The 24,877-nt window shown below is 37.0% G+C and overlaps 1 protein-coding gene across 1 annotated transcript in view; it reads right to left on the bottom strand.

Annotated features, from left to right (window-relative positions):
• PTEN (phosphatase and tensin homolog) overlaps window positions 1–24,877 on the bottom strand; it is a gene marked incomplete at its 5' end in the record, with an annotated part of 104,064 nt that overhangs the window by 54,231 nt on the left and 24,956 nt on the right. The window contains one exon of the mRNA XM_007963471.2: window positions 19,512–19,596. Within this exon, the coding sequence (XP_007961662.2) occupies window positions 19,512–19,596 (85 nt within the window). The remainder of the gene's footprint in view (window positions 1–19,511; window positions 19,597–24,877) is intronic.

Raw genomic sequence — 24,877 nt, 5'->3', positions numbered from 1 at the left:
ATAGCTTCAAGAATACATTTTAAAATTATTTTTGACAAAATAATAAACATATACCTTTCAAATGATTAAAAAAAAAAAAGTTTGGAATAAAAAATTAGTCCAAGAGCTGGGCGCAGTGGCTCACACCTGTAATCCTAGCACTTTGAGAGGATGAGACAGGTGGATCACCTGAGGTCAGGAGTTCGAGACCAGCCTGGCCAACACAGTGAAACCATGTCTCTGCTAAAAATACAAAAAATTAGCCAGGCATGGTGGTGCACACCTGTAATTCCAGCTACTTGGGAGGCTGAGGCAGGAGAATTGCTTGAACCCGGGAGGCAGAGGTTGCAATGAGCTGAGGTCGCACCACTGCTCTACAGCCTGGGCGGACAACAGAGTGAGACTCCATTTCAAGAACAACAACAAAAAAATTAGTCAAAGAAAGATGGTAGAATAAGAAATACCAGGCACCCATCTCCCTACCTAGACAATTGCAAGCAGAATCTGTGATTCTGGAACTCTGGAGTCTATTCAGGCTTTCAGTTTCTAAGGAAAGGCTTGAATGGTAAATCACAGTTTCAGTCCATTTCAGCTCTTTGTGCAGTTGTGGCTACTCCATCACCCACTCTCATAGCAGGCAACCATGCACATGTTCCTAGAGGACCCTGCATACAGTTTGTAAGAGTTAAGGTTGGCAACGAAGACTTGACCCTCCAAATATCAGGAATCTGTGTTCTGATCACTAATTGCCGCTTCTGATCAAAATGTGACACAGAGGCAGACTATCATTGTTCAACTGCCATTGGCTGAAAAAATTTCCAGGGGATTTAAAGATCCAGAGCTATTTCACCCCTTTGATTTATTTATTTATGTATTTATTTTGCCTTTTAGGAGCCAAACATTTAAGGAGGATACTACTGCAAAGGAACTGCATACATAGAGCAATTTAGAGAGTCACCATACATGCCCAGCGAAAAACACAGGCCAAGAAGATCTTAAGATTACACCCAGCATAGAAATACTCTACAATAAATTTAAAAAAAAAAAAAAAAAACCCAAATCCTAGAGAAAAGAGAAAAATCTCATTTCCAAAGTTACCACTCTTTAAGATTCAAATTCCAGTTTTTGACAACAACAAAAATCACAAGGCATACCAAACAAACAAACAAACAAACAAAAAAACCCACCCCAAAGAAAGCATTAAGTATAGGCCAAAAGGAAAAAAATAAATTAACAGAAACTGTCCCTGGGAAGATCAGATGGCAGACACTTACTAGACATAGACTTTAAAACAAATGTTGAAAGGTACTCAAAAAGCTAAAGGAAGATATGGATAATGTCAAGAAACAAAACTGAAATATCAATAAAGAGACAGAAAACATAAAAAAATCAAAAAATAAATGCTGGAACTGAAAAGTACAAAAACTGAAATAAAAATTTACTAGAGGAATTCAAAAGCCAATTTGGGCAGGCAGAAGAATCAGTAATCTTGGAAGGTAGAACAACTGAAAATACCATGTGTCTGAGGAACAGAAAAAAAAACTGAAGGAAAATTGAAGACAGGAGCCTAAGAGACCTGTGGAACACCATAATCAAGTGGACCAACACACAAACACTCTGGGAATCCCAGCATAAAAAGAGAAAGGGGGCAAGAAAGATTAGGTGAAGGAATATTAATCAAAAACTTCCCAAATTTGATGAGACATGAATATAAATATTCAAGAAGCTCAATTAACTCCAAGTAGGAAAAATTCAGAGATCCAAGTAGGAAAAACTGAGATAGACTATAATCAAACTATGAACAAAGAGAATCCTGAACACAGAATGAGAGAGGCAACTTGTAACATAAAAAGGGATCCTCAATATCAGCAGATTTCTCATTAGAACTCTTGAAGGACAGAAGGCAGTGGGATGATATATTTAAAATCCTGAAAGGAAAACAAACAAACACAAATGCCTGTCAACTGAGAATACAATATCTAGCAAAAATGTCCTTAAAAATGAAGAAATTAAGACATTTCCAGATTAACAAAAGCTGAGAGAGTTCATTATGACTAGACCTGTCCTTCAAGAAACACTGAAGTGAGTCTTTCAGGCTGAAATAAAAGATTAGACAGTAACTTGAAGCTGTATTAAGAAATAAAGATCTTGAGAAATGATAAATACACGAGCAATTACCAAAGCTAGCATTATTGTAACATTGGTTTACTACTCCACTTTTTGTTTTCCACATAATTTAAGACACTACTGCATTAAAAAACAATTATTAGTCTATGCTTTTAGACACACAATACATAAAAATGTAATTTTACGACATCAGTAACTGGAAGGGAGCAGGGACTGAATCTTATGAGCTGAATTTTTGTATGCTATTGAAAGTAAACTGGTATAAGTTGAATTTGCAGTATTAGAACTTCAGGGCATTAAATGTAACCCCCAATGGCAATCACACACACACACACACACACACACACACACACACAGAAAATAGCAGAATATAAACAAAAGGAAATAACAAGGAAATGTAAAACACTTCACTACAAAATATCAACTAAACACAAGTGCCAGTAAGGCAGGAAATGAGGGACAAAAAAGCTGTAAGGCATATAGAAAATAAATAGCAAAATGGCAGCAGTTAAATCCTTATCAATAATTACTTTAATTGTAAATGATAAAACTGCAAGCAAAAGGCAGAGGTTGACAGAATGTATAAGAAAAACACAATCTATAAGAGCTTGTATATGCTATCTACAAGAGACTCATTTTAGATCCAAAGACACAAATACGGGATGTAAAAAGATATTCTATACAAGTAATAACCAAATGAGAGTGCAGGTAGCTACATTAACATTAGACAAACTAAATCAAAAAAGGTTGAGATGAAAAAGATATTACACATCAATAAGTGTCAATTAGCAAGAAGATATAATTATCAAAAACATTTACATGCCTAATAAGATACCACCCAATTATATGAAGCAAAAATTGACAGAACTGAAGGTAAATAGTTCTGAAATAACAGCTGGACATTTCAATACCCTACTCTCAATAATGGACAAAAAAAAACACCCAGTCAGAATATAAGTAAGAAAATAGAGGATCTGGGCCAGACAAGGTGGTTAATGCCTATAATGCTAGCACTTTGGGAGGCCAAGGCGGGTGGATCACGAAGTCAGGAGTTCGAGATCAGCCTGGCCAACATGGTGAAACCCTGTCTCGACTAAAAATACAAAAATTAGCTAGGTGTGGTGGCGTGTGCCTGTAATCCCAGCTACTCAGGAGGCTGAGACCAGGAGAATCGCTAGAATCCAGGAGGCGGAGGTTGCAGTAAGCCAAGATCGCACCACTGCACTCCAGCCTGGGTGACAGAGCAAGACTCTGTCTCAAAAAAAAAAAAAAAAAAGGAACCAAATAAAATATCTTCTCCTATCACAACAGTATGATACTGAAAATCAATAAAATCAGTAACTGAAGAAAAAGTAGAAAATTCACCAACTGCGGAAATCAAAAAATACACTGTTAAACACAGAACAAATCACAAGGGAACTTAGAAAATACTTAGAAATAAATGAAAACAAAAAAAACACAACATGCCAAAAATTACAGAACAGCAAAAGCAGTCCTAAGAGGGAAATCTGTAGTTGTACACATTTACATTGAAAGAGATCTCAAATCAATAATCTAACTTCAAATCTTAAGGAACTAGAAAAAGAAGAAACTAATAAACCCAAAGCTAGCAGGAAGAAGGAAATAACAAAGTTTAGAAATGATATAAATAATAGAAAAATAACAGAGAAAAATCAATGAAACCAAAAACTGGTTCTTTGAAAAAAATTTAACAATTGACAAAGCTTTACCTATATTAAGATAAAGAAGATTCAAATTACTAAAATCTGAAATAAAAGTGGGGACGCTAGTATCAATTGTACAGGAGTTTAAAAAAAAGATAAGATAGTACTATGAACAATTTATATGCCAACATATTAGATAATCTAGATTAAATGGAGAAATACCAAGAAGCACAAAATGTACTAATATGGAATCACAAAAAAAAGAAAATCTGAACAGACCTATAACTAGTAACAAGACTAAATCAATAATAACATAAATAAATTCCAGACAAAAGCCCTAGATATGATTTTTCCATCTGTGAATTCTATCAAACATTTAAAGAACTAACACCATTTTTTCCCAAAGTTTTTCCAAAACTGGATGAGGAAACACTTCCTAACACACTAATATGAGGCAAGTTCGCAAAGAAGCAGAGCACAATTTTAATGTGCAAAGAATCAATTGTGTTTCTCTACCCTAAGAATGAACAATTAGGAAAGGAAATTAAGAAAACAGATTTACAAGAGCATCAAAATGAATAAAACACTTAGTAATTAACTTAACCAAGGAGGTAAAATACTTGTACACTGAAAATTACAAAACATCACTGAAAGAAAGGAAAGAATATGTAAATAAATGGAAAGACATCTGGTGTTCATGGGTTAAAAGACTTAATATTGTTAAGATGTCAATACTATTCAATGCAATCTACAGATTAATACAATCCCTACCAAAATCCCAACAGTTTTTTGCAGAAATTAAAAAAAATCCAGGTGGGAGGAGGCAAGCTCAAGAAAAATAACTAATGGGTATTAGGCTTAATACCTGGGTGATGATATAATCTATACAACAAAAAACAATGACACAAATTTACCCATGTAATAAACCTGCACATGTACCCCTAAACTTGAAAGTTAAAAAAAAAAAAAAAAGCTATCCTAAAACTCATTAAGGACCCTGAAGGGCCAAAACCATCTTGAAATATAAGAAGTTGGGGCCGGGCATGGTGGCTCATGCCTGTAATCGCAACACTTTGGGACACTGAGGAGGGCAGATTGCTTGGGCTCAGGAGTTTGAGACCAGCCTGGGCAATATGGCAAAACACTGTCTCTACAAGAAATACAAAAATTAGCTGGGCATGGTGGTATGCACCTACAATCCTAGCTACTCAGGAGGCTGAGGTGGGAGGACTGCTTGAACCTTGGACGTGGAGGTTGCAGTGAGCTAAGATTGTGCCAGTGCACTCCAGCCTAGGCAACAGAGCCAGATGCTATTTCAAAAAATAAATAAATACACAAGACATACACTTCCTGATTTCAAATTTTACTATAAAGCTACAGTACTAAAATTAGTGTGGTCCTGGCATAAAGAAAACAAACACATAGTCCAACAGAAGAGTCGAGAGAGCCCAAAAATAAACTCTTGCATCTACTGTCAAATAATTTTCAACAAGAGTGCCAAGACTATTCAATGGGGAAAAGACACTCTTTTCAACAAATAATGCTAGGAAAACTAGATATTCACATCTAAAAGCGTGAAGCTGGACTCTTACGTAACATCATATACAAAAATTAACTCAAAATGGATCAAACACCTAAATGTGAGAGCTAAAACTATAAAAACCTTTAGGAGAAAACACTGGGGAAAGTTTCATGGTATGAATTTGGCAATTATTTCTTGAATGTGACACCAAAGGTACAGGCAACAAAAGAAAACAGACAAGTTGGATTTCTTCAAGCTAAATAGCTCCTGCACAGCAAAGGAAACAATCAATAGAATGAAAAAGCAACCCATTATTTATGGGAGAAAATATTTGCAAATCACATATCCAATAAGGGATTAATATTCAGAGTATACAAATAACTTCTTTTTCTTTTTCTTTTTTCGAGACGGAGTCTCACTCTATCACCCAGGCTGAGTGCAGTGACACAATCTTGGCTCACTGCAACTCTCCCACATCCCAGGATCAAGCAAGTCTCCTGCCTCAGTCTCCCCAATAGTTGGGATTACAGGTGTGCACCATCACGCCTGACTATGCCAGCTAATTTTTGTATTTTTAGTAGAGATGGGGTTTCACCATACCAGCCAGTCTGGTCTCGAACTCCTAACCTCATGATTCACCTGCCTTGGCCTCCCAAAGTGCTGGGATTACAGGTATAAGCCACCGTGCCCAGCCAGAGTATACAAAGAACTTCTACAACACAATTTAAAAGTCCTACTACTGAATTCACAATGGGCAAAAGGCTTGAAGAGACATCATTGCTCCAAAGCTGATACACAAATGGCCAAATAAGCACATGCAAATGTTCAATATCGCTAATCATTAGGGAAATGCAAATTAAAACCACAATGAGACTTCACACCCATTAGGATGGCCATTATTATAAAAACAAAAAAACATAAACAAAACAACATGTGATGGTGAGGATGTGGCAAATTCAGAACCCTAGTGATGGTGGTAATGTAAAATTGGGCAGTCACTGTATCAAACAGTATAGTGGTTTCTCAAAAATTTAAACACAGAATTACCATTTGATCCAGCAATCTCATATCCAAAAGATATGAAAGCAGATACTCAAACAGGTATTTATATACCCATATTCTTAGCAGCATTATTTACAACAGTCAAAAGTGTCCATTGATGAATAACTGGATAAACAAAATGTGGTATATACATACAATGGAATATTATTCAGCCTTTTAAAAGGAAGGAAATGCTAATGTGCACTACAACATGGATGAATCTTGAAGACAGTGAAATAAGCCAGTTACAAAAAGATATTGCATGATTCTGCTTATATGAGGTACCTAGAATAGTCAAATACATAGAGATCAAAGTAGAACAATGGTTGGTACTAAGAGGAGGAGCAATGAGGAGTTATTATTTAATGGGTTTGGCATTTCAATGTAAGATAATGAAAAAGTTCTAGAGATGGACAGTGGTGACAACAGCACAGCAATGTAAATGTACTGAATGCTAAATGTTAATGCTACTGAAGTGTATGTTTTATATATATATACACACACACACATATATATAAAATATCACAGTAACAAAATTACTCATCTCTGGCCCTATTTATCTTCAAACCTTTATTCCTGCTTCTCCCCAGATGCAACCACCCTCAACTACTCTGATTCTTTTTCCTCGTATTTAATTAGGTATTTTAAAATATTATTCTTAATACTGCTTCTTACAGATTTATTAACTACAGATTTCCTGCCATGGTAAAGGAGACTTACAAAACTAGTAGTACTCCACACATACGTTTCACTTATCTTAATTCCTCTAAAATAGCAATATCACAATTTTGGGTTAACTCAATCAACCAATGCTAGTAATTGTTTCCTTTTCCTAATTTGTTTAGTTTTGTAAGAATCCATTACATTTTTCTCCAAATATTTCAACGTCCATCTATCAGTTTGATTATTTTCCCGGAAGTTTTAATCTCCTGCTCCAATCAAAACTGGTAACTTTTCAGCTTGTGTCACAGCTGTCATCCTGGGACTTTCTCCTTTGTTGCTTCTGAGTGGGATTCTGTGTTTACTGAAGCTCTTTTATTTCCTTTCTTGGTTTATTCTCTTGTTTTGTTGAACCACATCTTCTAGTAATGTCCAAAAAAAATGTTCTTCATGAGTACATTTTTTTAGTCCTTCAGTTTTTCCCCCCACTTTCACACTTGATTGATGGTTTCACTGGATACAGAATTCTAGGCTGAATGCAGAACTTTCAAGCTGATGTTTTACCACCTTCTACCTTTAATTCTACTGCCAACAAGTTAGATGCTATTCATATTCCTAAGCCCTCCTAAGTGATTCTAAAAAGTTTTTAGATATTCTCTTTATTTCTGATGTCCTAAAACAAATTTCATAATAATTTGCCTAGTATAGGCTTTATTTTATTGTGCTTGGCACTATGTAGGTCTTTTCAATCTGGATGATTTCTCTCCCTTGTTTTCTCTTTATGAATCCTGTTAATTAGAGACAAGATCTCTACAATGATCTTACAGCACATTTTAACTGATAAAATTAACATACAACACTCTACAATATTGTCTAAAGCAGTCTATACATATACAAATAATGTAATAACTAACATATATAGGTCTGACTACTAATTCTATGAATTATGCAGAATCAAAGTTACAGTCTCAAAATAGATGAGAAACGGCAATGAATAATCTGTTCATTGACAGAGACAGGTCAGACATTACACAACTCCAGCTGATTTTTGTCACGCAGGAATGTGAGCCAAGTGTTGGAAGATCCTTTGAAATTTCAAAAGCAGCTAGAAATACAGCTGTTTATGTAAGGTCTCAATTTCTAAATACAGGTAATGTATTTCAGTTTTAAATATGGTATGAATCGACAGTGTTAGGTCAAATAAAGAATATTAACAAGATTAGCCCAAGAGTTGTATACAAGATAATATGGTTCCTAAGGAAACAGCTTTGGAATCTGACAGACCAGAAGTCAACCTTAAGTCTCACTACTTACTAAAAGTAATGCTTGGGGAAGTTAACTTCTTTTAAACCATCTATGAAATGGGGATAGATTTACTGTAGAGATTTAGTAAGATAATACATACAAACTGGCTATACAACAGTTATACATGCAAATAAGTATATAAATAAATGTCCAATAAATGTTACCTATTATATAACATACAAAAAAATGGATTGGTGTAGATAATATAAACACTGTTGAATCCACTAAGGAATTAAGACTAACAAAAGAAGTAGGAGGTGGCTGGGCACGGTGGCTCACGCCTGTAATCCCAGCGCTTTGAGAGGCCAAGGCAGGCAGATTACCTAAGGTCAGGAGTTCAAGGCTAGCCTGGCCAACACGGTGAAACTCCACCTCTACTAAAAATACAAACATTAGCCGGGCATGGTGGTGCAAGCCTGTAATCCCAGCTATAGGAGGCTGAGGCAGGAGAATTGCCTGAGCCCAGGAGGTGGAGGCTGCAGTGAGATGAGATAGCCCCATTGCACTACAACCTGGGAAACAAACCTAGACTCTGTCTCAAAAAAAAAAAAAAAAAGAAGCAGGAGGGACCCAATAAGAATAGGGCTTTCTTTTAGGGTAATAAAATGTTTTGAAACTTGACAAAGGTAGAGGTAACATTGGAAAGGTAATAAAAGTCACGGAATGTACACTTTAAAATGGTTAGCTTTCTGTTATGTGAATTTCACCTCATTAAAGAAAAAATGTGGGAAAAAGGAGGTAATATGAGAGATGGAGTCAGAAAATGCTAGAAAGGGAGAATGAAACTGATCGTTCTTTCCTCTAAATTATTTTGAAGCCTGCCTATAAATAATACCTCTTTAACTCCTTTTTTAAACTGAATAGCCAATAGTGATGTTAGGGCAACAAATACCTCCTTTTTATTGAAAATCAACATACAACTAAGGTTGACAGACTGAGAGATCAACGTATTTCAAATATTTCAAAAGAATATTTGAGACTGGGAGTGGAGGCTCATGCCTGTAATCCCAGCACTTTGGCAGGCCAAGACAGGTGGACTGCTAGAGTTCAGGAGTTCTGAGACCAGCCTGGAAAACATGGCGAAACTCTGTCTCTACCAAAAATACAAAAATTAGCCATGTGCGGTGATGCATGCCTGTGGTCCCAGCTACTTGAGAGGATGAGGTGGGAGGATCACTGGAGCCCAGAAGTCCAGGTTGCCGTGAACCAGGATCATAGCACCACCGTACTCCAGCTTGAGTGACCGAGCGAGACTCTGTCTCAAAAAAAAAAGGTGGGGGGAGTGCTCTTGAATCTATTACACAGCTGCTTACACACGGGGGAAAAAGCTCACAGTGAACATGACAATAAATAAATCTTTTTCAAAAATCACTATATATCAGAAGACTGTACTCTAAAAGCATTTCCTTATAATATAGGACTCATGCCACCAAGAAAGAAAAGAAAAAGGAGGTAGAGGGAAAGGGAAAGAACGGAAAAAGAAAAAGCATCATACTAGAATCTCACTCATGGGAGATTTACAACGCATAGTGGCATATTAAAGGTCCTGCAGTGAGAAAGACAGTTCACCTCTATGAAACCTCCATTCTCCTGATTTATGAGAAACAGAACAATTCTTTAGTTATGCCTCTTAAACATATGAAACACCAATTTTGTTAAAGACTGCTTAGATTTATACCAGATAACATAAATTAGATAACTTCAATATTAGCTTGAGGGATGAGATTAACATACATAATTGGCCAGGTGCAGTGGCTCATGCCTGTAATCCCAGCACTTTGGGAGGCTGAGGTAGGTGGATCACTTGAGCACAGGAGTTTGAGACCAGCCTGGGAAACATGGCGAAACCCCATCTCTACAAAAAAACACAAAAATCAGCTAGGCCTGGTGGTACATGCCTGTGGTCCCAACTACTTGGGAGGCTGAGGTGGGAGGATCACTTGAGCCCAGGAGGCAGAGGTTGCAGTGAGCCGTGATCATGCTACTGCACTCCAGCCTGGGTGACAGAGCAAGAAACGGCCTCAAAACAAAAAAAAAGGGGTGTTCCAAGATGGTCAAATAGGAACAGCTCCTGTGTGCAGCAAAAAAAAGGGGGTGTTCCAAGATGGTCAAATAGGAACAGCTCCTGTGTGCAGCTCCCAGCGTGATCGACGCAGAAGACAGGTGATTTCTGAATTTCCAACTGAGGTACCTGGTTCATCTCAATGGGACTGATCGGAAAGTGGGTGCAGCCCATGGAGGGCGAGCCGAAGCAGGGCGGGGCATCACCTCACCCAGGAAGCGCAAGGGGTCGGGGATTTCCCTTTCCTAGCCAAGGGAAACCGTGACACACTGTACCGGGAAAATCGGGACACTGCCACCCAAATACTGTACTTTTACAATGGTCTTAGCAAATGGTACAACAGGAGATTATATCTGGCACCTGGCTCAGCGGGTCCCATACCCACAGAGCCTTGCTCACTGGTAACATAGCAGTTGCAAATCGAACTGCGAGGTGGCAGCCTGGCTGGGGGAGGGGCGTTTGCCATTGCTGAGGCTTGAGTAGGTAAACAAAGTGGCCGGGAAGCTCGAACTGGGTGGAGCCCACTGCAGCTCAATGAGGCCTGCCTGCCTCTGTAGACTCAACCTCTGGGGAAAGGGCATAGTTGAACAAAAGGCAGCAGAAACTTCTGCAGACTTAAACGCCCCTGTCTGAAAGCTCTGAAGAGAGCTGTAGTTCTCCCAGCACGATGTTTGAGCTCTGAGAACAGACAGACTGCCTCCTCAAGTGGGTCGCTGACCCCCATGTAGCCTAACTGGGAGATACCTCCCAGTAGGGGCCTACTGACACCTCATACAGCCAGGTGCCCCTCTGAGACAAAGCTTTCAGAGCAAGGATCGGGCTGCAATATTTGCTGTTCTGCAATATTTGCTGTTCTGTGGCCTCCACTGGTGATACCCAGGCAAACGGGGTCTGGGGTGGACCTCCAGCAAACTCCAACAGACCTGCAGCAGAGGGACCTGACTGTTAGAAAGAAAACTAACAAACAGAAAGGAATAGCATCAACATCAACAAAAAGGACATCTGTACCAAAATCCCATCTGTAGGTCACCATCATCAAAGACCAAAGGTAGATAAAACCACAAAGATGGGGAGAAATCAGAGCAGAAAAGCTGAAAATTCTAAAAACCAGAGCACCTCTTCTCCTCCAAAGGATCACAGCTCCTCATCAGCAATGGAACAAAGCTGGATGGAGAATGACTTTGACGAGTTGACAGAAGTAGGCTTCAGTAATAACAAACATCTCCGAGTTAAAGGAGGATGTTCAAAGCCATCGCAAGGAATCTAAAAACCTTGAAAAAAGATTAGACAAATGGCTAACTAGAATAAACAGTGTAGAGAAGACCTTAAATGACCTGATGGAGCTGAAAACCATGGCTCAAGAACTACGTGACGCATGCACAAGCTTCAGTAGCTGATTCGATCAACTGGAAGAAAGGGTATCAGTGATTGAAGATCAAATTAATGAAATGAAGTGAGAAGAGAAGTGTAGAGGAAAAACGGTAAAAAGAAACAAAGTCTCCAAGAAATATGGGACTATGTGAAAAGTCCAAATCTACATTTCATTGGTGTACCTGACAGTGACGGGGAGAAACGAACCAAGCTGGAAAACACGCTTCAAGATATCATCCAGAATTTCCCCAACATAGCAAGGCAGGCCAACATTCAAATTCAGGGAATACAGAGAACACCATAAAGATACTCCCAGAGAAGAGCAACCCCAAGACACATAATTGTTAGATTCACCAAGGTTGAAATGAAGGAAAAAAATGTTAAGGGCAGCCAGAGAGAAAGGTCGGGGTACCCACAAAGGGAAGCCCATCAGACTAACAGCAAATCTCTAGGCAGAAACTCTACAAGCCAGAAGACAGAGGGGGCCAATATTCAACACTCTTAAAGAAAAGAATTTTCAACCCAGAATTTCATATCGAGCCAAACTAAGCTTCATAAGTGAAGGATAAATAAAATCCTTTACAGACAAGCAAATGCTGAGAGATTTTGTCACCACCAGGCCTGCCTTACAAGAGATCCTGAAGAAAGCACTAAACATGGAAAGGAACAACTGGTACCAGCTACTGCAAAAAGCATGCCAAACTGTAAAGACCATCGATGCTAGAAGAAACTGCACCAACTAACAGGCAAAATAACAAGCTAACATCATAATGATAGGATCAAATTCAAACATAACAATTTTAACCTTAAATGTAAATGGGCTAAATGCTCCAGTTAAAAGACACAGACTGGCAAATTGGAGAAAGAGTCAAGACATATCAGTGTGCTATATTCAGCAGATGCATCTCACATGCAGAGACACACACAGGCTCAAAATAAAGGGATGGAAGAAGATCTACCAAGCAAATGGAAAGCAAAAAAAAGCAGGGGTTGCAATGCTAGTCTCTGATAAAACAGATTTTAAACCAACAAAGATCAAAAGAGACAAAGAAGGCCATTACATAATGGTAAAGGGATCAATTCAACAAGAAGAACTAACTATTCTAAATATATATGCACCCAATACAGGAACACCCAGATTCATAAAGCAAGTCCTTAGAGACCTACAGAGAGACTTAGACTACCACATAATAATAATGGGAAACTTTAACACCCCACTGTCAATATGAGACAGATCGACGAGACAGAAGGTTAACAAAGATATCCAGGACTTGAACTAAGCTCTGCACCAAGCAGACCTAATAGACATCTACAGAACTTTCAAGCCCAAATCAACAGAATATACATTCTTCTCAGTACCACATCACACTTATTCCAAAATTGACCACATAGTTGGAAGTAAACCACTCCTCAGCAAATGTAAAAGAAAACAAATCACAACAAACTGTCTCTCAGACCACAGTGCAATCAAATTAGAACTCAGGATTAAGAAACTAATTCACAACTGCACAACTACATGGAAACTGAACAACCTGATCCTGAATGACCGCTGGGTACATAGCGAAATGAAGGCAGAAATAAAGATGTTCTTTGAAACCAATGAGAACAAAGACACAACGTACCAGAATCTCTGGGACACATTTAAAGCAGTGTGTAGAGGGAAATTTATGGTGCTAAATGCCCACAAGAGAAAGCAGGAAAGATCTAAAAACAACACCCTAACATCACAATTAAAACAACTACAGAAGCAAGAGAAAACACATTCAAAAGCTAGCAGAAGGCAACAAATAACTAAGATCAGAGCAGAACTGAAGGAGATAGAGACACAAAAGACCCTCCAAAAAAATCAATGAATCCAGGGGCTGGTATTTTGAAAAGATCAAAAAAATTGATAGAGTGCTAGCAAGACTAATAAAGAAGAAAAGAGTGAAGAATCAAATAGACACAATAAGAAATGATAAAGGGGATATCACCACCGATCCCACAGAAATACAAACTACCATCAGAGAGTACTATAAATATCTCTACGCAAATAAACTAGAAAATATAGAAGAAATGGATAAATTCCTGGACATATACACCCGCCCAAGACTAAACCAGGAAGAAGTTGAATCCCTGAATAGACCAGTAACAGGCTCTAAAATTGAGGCAATAATTAATAGTCTACCAACCAAAAAAGGTCCAGGACCAGACAGATTCACAGCTGAATTCTATCAGAGGTACAAAGACGAGCTGGTACCATTCCTACTGAAACTATTCCCATTAATAGAAAAAGAGGGAATCCTCCCTAACTCACTTTAGGAGGTCAGCATCATCCTGATGCCAAAGCCTGACAGATACACAACAACAAAAAAGAGAATTTTAGACCAATATCCCTGATGAACATCGATGAGAAAATCCTCAATAAAATACTGGCAAACTGAATCCAGCAGCATGTCAAAAAGCTTATCCACCAAGATCAAGTTGGCTTCATCCCTGGGATGCAAGGCTGGTTCAACATACGCAAATCAATAAACATAATCCATCACATAAACGGAACCAAAGACAAAAACCACATGATTATCTCAATAAATGCAGAAAAGGCCTTCAACAAAATTCAACAGCCCTTCATGCTAAAAAACTCTCAATAAATTCAGTATTGATGGAACGTATCTCAAAATAATAAGAGCTATTTATGACAAACCCACAGCCAATATCATACTGAATGGGCAAAAAGTGGAAGCATTCCCTTTGAAAACCAGCACAAGACAGGGATGCCTTCTCTCACCACTCCTATTCAACATAGTGTTGGAAGTTCTGGCCAGAACAATCAGGCAAAAGAAAGAAATAAAGGTATTCAATTAGGAAAAGAGGAAGTCAAATTGTCCCTGTTTGCAGACGACATGACTGTATATTTAGAAAACCCCATCGTCTCAGCCCAAAATCTCCTTAAGCTGATAAAAAACTTCAGCAAAATCTCAGGATACAAAATCAATATGCAAAAACCACAAACATTCTTATACACCAATAACAGACAAAGAGCCAAATCATGAGTGAACTCCCATTCACAATTGCTACAAAGAGAATAAAATACCTAGGAATCCAACTTACAAGGGATGTGAAGGACCTCTTCATGAACTACAAACTACTCCTCAATGAAATAAAAGGACACAAATAAATGGAAGAACATACCATGCTCATGGATAGGAAGAATCAATATGGTGAAAATGGCCATACTGCCCAAGGTAATTTATAGATTCAATGCCATCCCCATCAAGCTACCAATGACTTTCTTCATAGAATTGGAAAAAACTACTTTAAAGTTCATGTGGAACCAAAAAAGAGCCTGCATTGCCAAGACAATCCTAAGCAAAAAGAACAAAGCTGGAGTCATCACACTACCTGACTTCAAACTACACTACAAGGCTACAGTAACCAAAACAGCATGGTACTGGTACCAAAACAGAGATATAGACCAACGGAACAGAACAGAGGCTTCAGAAATACCACCACATCTACAACCATCTGAACTTTGACAAACCTGACAAAAACAAGAAATGGGGGAAGTGTTCCCTATTTAATAAATGGTGCTGGGAAAACTGGATAGCCATAAGTAGAAAGCTGAAACTGAATCCTTTCCTTAAACCTTATACAAAAATTAATTCAAGATGGATTAAAGACTTAAATGTTAGACCTAAAATCATAAAAACCCTAGAGGAAAACCTAGGCAATACCATTCAGGACATAGGCATGGGGAAGGACTTCATGATTAATCAACACCGAAAGCAATGGCAACAAAAGCCAAAATAGACAAATGGGATCTAATTAAACTAAAGAGCTTTTGCACAGCAAAAGAAACTACCATCATAGTGAACAGACAACTTACAGAATGGAAGAAAATTTTTGCAGTCTACCCATTTGACAAAAGGGCTACTATCCAGAATCTACAAAGAACTTAAATTTACAAGAAAAAAATCAAACACCATCAAAAAGTGGGTAAATGATTTGAACAGACACTTTTCAAAAGAAGACATTTCTGCAGCCAACAGACACATGAAAAAATGCTAACCATCACTGGCCATCAGAGAAATGCAAATCAAAACCACAATGAGATACCATCTCACACCAGTTAGAATAGTGATCATTAAAAGGTCAGGCAACAACAGGTGCTGGAGAGGATGTGGAGAAATAGGAACGCTTTTACACTGTTGGTAGGAGTGTAAACTAGTTCAACCATTGTGCAAGACAGTGTGGTGGCTCCTCCAGGATCTAGAACTAGAAATACCATTTGACCCAGCCATCCCATTACTGGGTATATACCCAAAGGATTATAAATCATGCTACTATAAAGACACATGCACACATATGTTTACTGTGGCACTATTCACAATAGCAAAGAACCAACCCAAATGTCCATCAATGATAGAATAGATTAAGAAAATGTGGCACATATACACCATGGAATACTATGCAGCCATAAAAAAGGATGAGTTTCACGTCCTTTGTAGGGACATGGATGAAGCTGGAAACCATCATTCTGAGCAAACTATTGTAAGGACAGAAAACCAAACACTGCATGTTCTCATTCACAGGTGGGAACTGAACAATGAGAACACTTGGACACAGGGCGGAAAACATCACAAACCGGGGTCTGTCGTGGGGTGGGGGGATGGGAGAGGGATAACACTGGGAGAAATACCTAATGTAAATGATGAGTTAATGGGTGCAGCAAACCAACATGGCACATGTATACATAGGTAACAAACCTGTAAGTTGTGCACATGTACCCTAGAACTTAAAGTATAATTTAAAAAAATTAACATACATATTACAGAATAATCAATTATCTGAATAAAACAATGTTTTATATTACCAAAAAATATATATATATTGAGCAATGTAAGCCTGAAAGCATTTGCAATCTAAGTTTATTTTAGTCAAAGCAATGATGTAGTACAACAATAACCAAGTCTAATCTCTGCAGAGTATTTTCTGTTTGGGTAAAAATCACAGGAAAAAATATGCAGTAAGAGAGAAAAGGATAACTTTAAATATTCTTTGGGCATTCTAATAGAGAGGGCAGAGAAAAATCCAACTGAAAATACTTTTGTTACAGAAAAATTAAGTATACAAAAATTGTAAAAACACTTTTCACTGTGACAGTATCATCTTTGAACCAAAAAAGGAATCACTACTGATTACTAATATCCTCAATATAATGTAAACCAATCAAGGAAATTAATCACTTAGGTACTAGGCACAGCCATTCTCTTGAAGACTTTAATCCTAACAGACAAATTACTTAGGAATTATTTATTTCCATTTTAGTTGATAGAAAAAAAAAAACAAACCCTTAATTTCTGGTCACTGTTCATCCTTTCTCTCATAAAAGAAGAGGAGGGGCCTAGGCAATAGAAGGCTATCAAAGCTTTCTCAAAAAAGAATGAGACAAAAGGAAACAAGGACAGCAAAGCTACTATATTCAGCAGATAATTCTTCATGTTGACATGCTATCAATAGTTAAGAGGTGATAAGATCCACTGGCTAAGGAAGCACTGGCTAAGTATTAATCTGGATACATAAAACTTTTTTTTTAGACATAGCAGATTTGAAGAAATCATATGGCTAGACAAAACAAACTAGATATATCGTGAAGCTAGATAGAATAAACCTCAGCCTTGATTACTAATTACAAACTGAATATGTGAATCTTTTCATTCAGAGGCATAAAGGTAAGAGTTATGAATCAAATAGAAGGACCAAAATGCTTCCCAGCAAAGTATTTTTTTGGTGAAGTTACTGCAATCTAAGGTCTGATAATCAGCTGTACAGGAACTTTTATCAGTAACCTAAAAGATGATCAATCAGCCTCAGTGACTAATGACACTCAGAAGAGACCAACGTAAAAACTAGCACACCAGATTAATTTACCACAAAGATATTCTCACCATAATCAGAAAACCTGCCCTCTATTCAGAGTGCTCACTCTTTTTTGGTATGAGTACTAAACTGGCTGGGTTGAATTAGTGCTTAGTTGAACACAGAATTAAAATAATGTGAAGTAGGTCATCTTGTGGGATATATCATGCAGGGCATAAAGAGGCCTGATAAACACTTCTGTACCATAGCAGAGAATACACGTCTGGTGACTGTACTGCTTGTTTCCCAGATTCACCATCTTTCTTAATTCAAAATGTATCCTCTGTTTCTTTTTTCTATGGCTCATTGCTTTTTCTTTAGAAGTGTTATCACAAGCTATATCAACCTGCTGTTCCCATCAGCTTGCAATGTTAAGCATCCTTCTACTGTGCCCTGCCTAACTATGAGAAGATAAATTCATTTCTCTATTTTCAGCTTCTTAAACAGTCCTTCTGGCATCCCTATGTACTGGCTATAATTTTAATAGAAACTATAAAAACTAGGGGGATTTTTTTTGTAGTTTTTGTAGGTACAAAAATTTGATTTTGAATATATTACAAAATTCTAAATGAATACAACTCAATACTACAAAAAATTGTAAATCTACTGTGGTTCAAAGCAAGTTGCTAAAACTTATAGCTAGCTCATAAAAGAATGTAGGTTGTCTCATATACTTACACAACTATTATAAAAGGAGTCTACACCTGCATAACGCTTTATAAGTTACAAAGTACTTTCCCATCCATTTTAACATCTAATTGTCATAATCACCAAGTATTTAAACTGAAAATCTCCAGGAAAGATACTAATGAAAGAGTGTAAAGGAAATAATCCAGAATTTTAACTTTTTTAAGAGATGAGTTCTCGCTGTGTTAACCAGACTGGCCTCTACCCTCTACCTGGGGGTTCCAGCCAAGTGATCCTCCCACCTCAGCCTCCCAAGTAGCTGGGACCTGAGGAGCACACCACAATGTCTGGCTTGAAATTTTAACTTTTAAAGCCATTAAGTTTCCTACTGACAATTTACAGTTGATTTATTAATACACATATGTTTTTGCTCTGAAATGAAAAAATATGTTAAGAATATTTGCACATCAGACGTGAATTCCTTCTTTCATAAATTACGCCACGAATTCTCAAGGTTCCTACTGACAATTTACAGTTAATTTATTCATACATACATATTTTTGCTCTGAAATTAGGCAATATAAATGTTAAGACTATTTGTACATCACACATGAATTCTTCTTCTCATAAAATATGCCACAAATTCTTAAGACTGTATATTTTAAAAGTAATATTTACGTGGGTCTTGAGAATTGTTCTAAACTAAATGATAATTGCACTTAGAAAATTATGCAAAATTATGAAACTGATTAGCCTTGGTACACCCAGCGATTCCTTTCTATATATCTTTTAACAACCAAATACTTCTTCAAGTACTTGGTATACTTATGCACAGTGGTACCTTAAAATTTGGTCTACATAAGAATCAGTATTAGTCATCTACATCTTAATGTGAATAAATTTAACTGAATAAATACACTCTAGGATTTTAAGCCTAATCCCCAATTATGAAATAAGACAACAATCACACTGTAATGGAATTCAGGTATTAAACCTGGTGACAGGCATTTTATGGAGTCCAAGAAATGATATCACCTAAGTACCTGATTATGTTTAAGGTCAGTTCTTATCAAATGAACTGTATCCCACTGAAGTCCATTAGGTACAGTAAGCCAAAAAATGATTATAGAGCACTACAATAACAAAGTTTACATCACAAAGTATCTTTTTCTGTGGTTTAGAAATCTTTTCTAAACGAAAATACAACATGAATATAAACATCAATATTTGAAATAGAAAATCAAAGCATTCTTACCTTACTACATCATCAATATTGTTCCTGTATACGCCTTCAAGTCTTTCTGCAGGAAATCCCATAGCAATAATGTTTGGATAAATATCTGAGTACTTTAGTTAAGGAAAGAAATATCTGAAATATGCAGCAATCAAACTAAAAGTATACATTTTAAAACATAAGCTAGTTATGAAAAGAAAGCTTTCCCCACCATAGTTGGAGTAATAAAAGGTGGTCAATGTATTTATGTATAACCATTTATGTGTAATACTGGTAAAGATAAAAGGTAACTTCCATATTTACAGTATTCATGTATATAAGAAAAACAGAAAACTCGTGCTTTATAAATCACAGAACTAAAGTACTTTAGGTCAAAAATCAAAACTCAAAACAAAACCCCAAAATCTGCACCTGCCTGAAAAGACAAGAGTTCAACTTCTAATTTTTCATGGCTAAAAATTAAGGCAACATGCTGTAGAAAAAAGAAGACACAGTGAAAATCTGGAAGTCAGAATTAAGAGCTGGCTATGTCTCTAACTAGTTGTGTAATTTGGACAAGTCACTTAACCTTTCTAGACCGCAGTTTCATATTCTACATAATTAGACTCAAAGAGATTACTACTAAGGTTTCTTCCAGCCCTTGCTATCTATGACTTGATAATACTGAACTGAAGTAGAAACTTATTTATTATTCTTACTTTCAATCAAACTACAGTTGGCCAATGAACAAAACCGGTTTCAGCTGTGTGGGACCACTTGTATGTGGACCTTCTTCTACCTCTGCCACCCATGAGACAGCAAGTCCGACCTTTCCACTTTCTCCTACTCCTCGGCCTACTCAAAGTGAAGGCAGTGAGAATGAAGACCCTCATGGTGATCCACTTCCACTTAATGAACAGTAAGTATATTTTCTCTTCTTTATGATTTTAATATTTTTTCTGTAGCTTATTATACAAATATGCTATCTAACACATACATAAAATATGTATTAATGAACATTATATTATCAGTAAGATTTCCAGTCAACTATAGGCTAAATATTAATAGTTAAGTTTTGGGGGGGCCAAAAGTTACATGTGAAGTTTCAACTGCACAGGGGTAGGTGCCCATATCCCTTATGTTGTTCAAGGGTCAACTGTCATGGATATTTAGCATGCCTATTATAGTCAATTATGTTACAGACTATAGCTAGCATAAAAACAAACCTTTACACTCAAGAACCATTTATAAACTATAAAAATCATCAACACTCTACACTTTTATGATTCTTACCCACTCATCACAACAGCTCTCATTTTTTGAGCTATATCAACCTAATCTCATGATTTTCTGACAGACCTTTCACACTAGCCCAGCCAATAATCTGCCTAATGCCTCCTTTTAAGACCAACTCCAATAATCCCCGCCCACTCCCTTCCGGACTCATTTATCTTCCAAATAAAATTCAAAGTTGACCTAATCCAATGCCCTTTTCTAGGTCTTTTTCTTTCTGCAGCTTTCACATTATTGAGTTGATTTCAGTAGTATTTTCAATCCAAAAATAATTATCGAGTTACTGAAAGCTATTATTTTAATAGCATAGTTTAAGAAAAGGTTATATGTATACTATACGCTCTATCTATAAGATAACTGTGCTAACTGGAGAGATCTACGGAATATTTTAAGGAAAAAAAACTGCCCAATAGAGTATACAGGGTATATCTTTTGTATAAGGGAGGGCAAAAAGAATGTTAACACATATATTTGCTTGAATGTCAACATCCTCAATACACATACGCATGCCTCAGTGATAAATGAGAAACTAATAAAAATGGATGCTTCATAGAGAAAGGGAAGAAAAAGGGAAAAGCATAGCAAGAACAGGCAGCAGCAGGATTCCTGTGATATAAAGAAAAAAAGACTTATAATCTCATACATTGAACATTGCTAGAAACAAAACTGATTAAATGTCAAATTGGCACCCAGGAGAAAGAGAAAGGTTTTGTTACAAGGGCTATTTGGACACTGCACTTTACTACACTTCTTGATAGGAACTATTCTAAACAAAATAAAAACTAGGAAGAAACTTCATTTCTTTTGAGAGTTTTACCGATTCCAGTAATATCATTATTGATATCTTCAAACTATTTCCTATACTTTCTTTTTTTTTTTTTTTTTTTAAATAGAGTCCAGGTCTCATGATGTGGCACAGGCTGGTCTCAAACTCCTGGGCTCAAGCCATCCTCCCACCTCGACCACCCAAAGTGCCAGGATTACATGCATGAGCCACTACATAAAGCCTCCTCAAACAATTTTATCTTTTTTTTTCCTTCCCCTGAAACAGGGTCTCCCTTTGTCACCCAGACTAGAGTGTGGTGGCATGATCATGGCTCACTAGAGCCTTGACCTCCTGGGCTCAGGTGATCCTCCCACCTCAGCCTCCTGAGTAGCTGGGAATACAACCACATGCCACAATGCCCAGCTAATTTTTTGTAAAGACAAGGTTTCAGCGTGCTGCCCAGGTTGGTCTTGAACTCCAGAGCTCAAGGAATCCACCTGCCTCAACCTCCCAAAGTGCTGGGATTACAGCGTGAGCCACCGCACCAGGACTATTTTCTTTATATTGTAGAAATAAGCAAAGAAGTTATGCTAATGACTTTAAGGTTCATAATAATAAGTGTAAGAAAACAGAGATAATATTGTAAAATCAAGAAATCATGTAAAATACTAAAAATATCAGTATGAATTCATGTCTATAAAAATCTGTTTTCTAGGTCTTTTCTCTGAAATGGCCTAAAAGCAACATCATTATAGCAGTAATAAATATTCCTAGAACACAGATTTTCATCTCTAATATTATAATAAACCAAAAGGTACCAAACTCCTTGGAAAAAGAATTAATGCCAGCTCTGGAGTAGGGAAGGTACAGGTGAGTCTGGGATACCTTTTCATTCCAAGAGAACAAGGAAGGCTTACAGAGATTAACAGCCTATATCAAATGGACATAGGAGGTGGTATAAAGGTCCAAATGACTAGCTGTGACAATCTGAGCATCAAAGAAAACATTTAAATGGTAGTATATTAAAACATCCTGAATTAAATAAAAGTCCTTGAGTCTATAAAGACACTCAAAAGAAAAAAGTTAAGGCCAGATATTGTGGGTCACGTCAATAATCCTAGCACTTTGGGAGGCTGAGGTGGGTGGATTCCTTCAGCCCAGGAGTTTGAGACCAGCCTGGGCAACATGGCAAAACCCCATCTCTACAAAAAAAAAAAAAAAAAAAAAAATTGTCTGGCTGTGGTGGTGTACACCTTTAGTCCCAGGCTGAGGTGAGAGAATCACCTGAGCCCAGGGAGATTGAGGCTTTGGTGTACCATGACTGCATCACTGCACTCCAGCCTGGGCAACAGAATAAGACCCTATCTCAAAAAAAAAAAAAGTTAAAACAACTAAAAACACCCTTTTCATTTATCACCTTTTGAGGTGGTTAATGGAATAGTTCTTCACTTTGAAAAATGGTAAAGAGAAAGATTTAAGTATTTTGTCTTTCCTATAGAGACTGTATTTAAAGACAACTAAATAGTCCCATTTCACAAGTTCTGTCTTACCAAAAAACATCAATTAATATTGTAAAAGAATAGAATTTAAAGTCTTATTTTGCAAACCCTAATAAAATTACTGATATACTCAAAGATCAACAAATGGTGTTAAACCAATAGGTGAGTGGTTGATGAGAAAATGAACTTTCCTACAGCACCAAAATACTACTACCTAAAATACTTTCTAATGTCAAGAGATAAATATAATTGAACAATGGGCAGAAAAGACTGTCATGGTCCAATTTCAGTGGCCATCTATCTCCTCATCATGAATCAAGTAAGGATCATGTAACTTCTGATATGCAATACAAAGGCACAGTATCATCTTTGATAGTTAAGGATCTCCAACTCAAATCCACCAAGGATTCAGATATAAATTTTAATTTATAGGAAATACATAGGATAAACAAGCTAAATGACACTATGAGACAGCAAACTGGACAAATTCAGAAAATTGGTAGGACATGATCCATTCTCTCTTCAACAAGCCAGTATCTTTAAAAAAAAAAAAAAAAAAGGGTAGGAGGTGGGTGAGAGGTGGGGGAAGCGGGAGGATGGGTTGCTGCCCTTAATTTTTAAAGATATAAGGTTCCTAACAGCCAATTTCATAGGTGCAATGCTGACCTGGATACTGTTTTAGCCAAACCAGCCATAAAGGAATTTTTGAGCTAATTGGAAAAATTTTAATGTGATCCGGGCATTATATAAGATGAAAAGTTACTGAAATGGAAAAGTCGATGTAAATGACTTAAAAAGGCAGGTTTCAAAACAGAATGTACAATGCAATATCATTTGGATAAAAGAATACATATATATATCCATATAGACATATGTAGACAAAAGATTATAAACTAAAGTACTGAAAGTAATATGTAGGTGGCGGCATGTATATTTTTCTCATATTTGCTTGTTTTGTATTTTCTATTTTTGCCACAATGTACCTGTACCGTTTCTGTAATAAATTTTTAAAATTAGATGTTTTATAATTATCTGAGTCTATTTACTAATTGCCATGACAAAATGCTGTCTTGCCCTGTATGACTTAGAAAAAGCTCTGTATGCATTTTTTAATGCCAAATTTCTACCCAAAAATTATACTAAAAAAAAATCTAAGATTTAAATAACATTTACTATGTCCCAGGAACATTTTTTGTCTCTTTAGAAACATATAAATTCACCCTCAGCCTCAAAGCATTTTTATTATAAAGATTCTAAAAGAAAACTATTAGGATTATCATTTTAACATCACAAATATTTGCTGTCATCTACTATTCTCACATAAGAAAGCTGTCCCAACTCTTAGCCAATCTCTGTTTTTTAAAAAATTAAGAAAAAGGAATTTAAAAAATAAGAAGAAGAAAGCAGCCCCACTTAAAAATGTAGCTGTTGTTCAATTATCAAAATGTATTGGGATATTATATCCATTCACTAAAAAAAAAAAAGAAAGCAGAAGACAGCAGAGGCCTAAAGTGAAATAATCTTTTTTGTTTTTTTGGTATTTTTTTGAGATGGAGTCTCCCTCCATCACCCAGGCAGGAGTGCAGTGGCGCCATCTCAGCTCACTGCAAACTCCGCCTCCCGGTTTCACGCCATTCTCCTGCCTCAGCCTTCCGAGTAGCTGGGACTACAAGTGCCCACCACCGCGCCCGGCTAATTATTTGTATTTTTAGTAGAGACAGGGTTTCACCATGTTAGCAGGTATGGTCTTGACCTCCTGATCTCATGATCTGCCCACCTCGGCCTCCCAAAGTGCTGGGATTACAGGCGTGAGCCACCATGCGCTACCGTGAAATAATCTTAATTGAATA

The sequence above is a fragment of the Chlorocebus sabaeus genome, chromosome 9 (genome assembly GCF_047675955.1).
Source record: "Chlorocebus sabaeus isolate Y175 chromosome 9, mChlSab1.0.hap1, whole genome shotgun sequence".
Lineage (NCBI taxonomy): Eukaryota > Metazoa > Chordata > Mammalia > Primates > Cercopithecidae > Chlorocebus > Chlorocebus sabaeus.
This window is presented reverse-complemented; position numbering and strand designations above follow the sequence as displayed.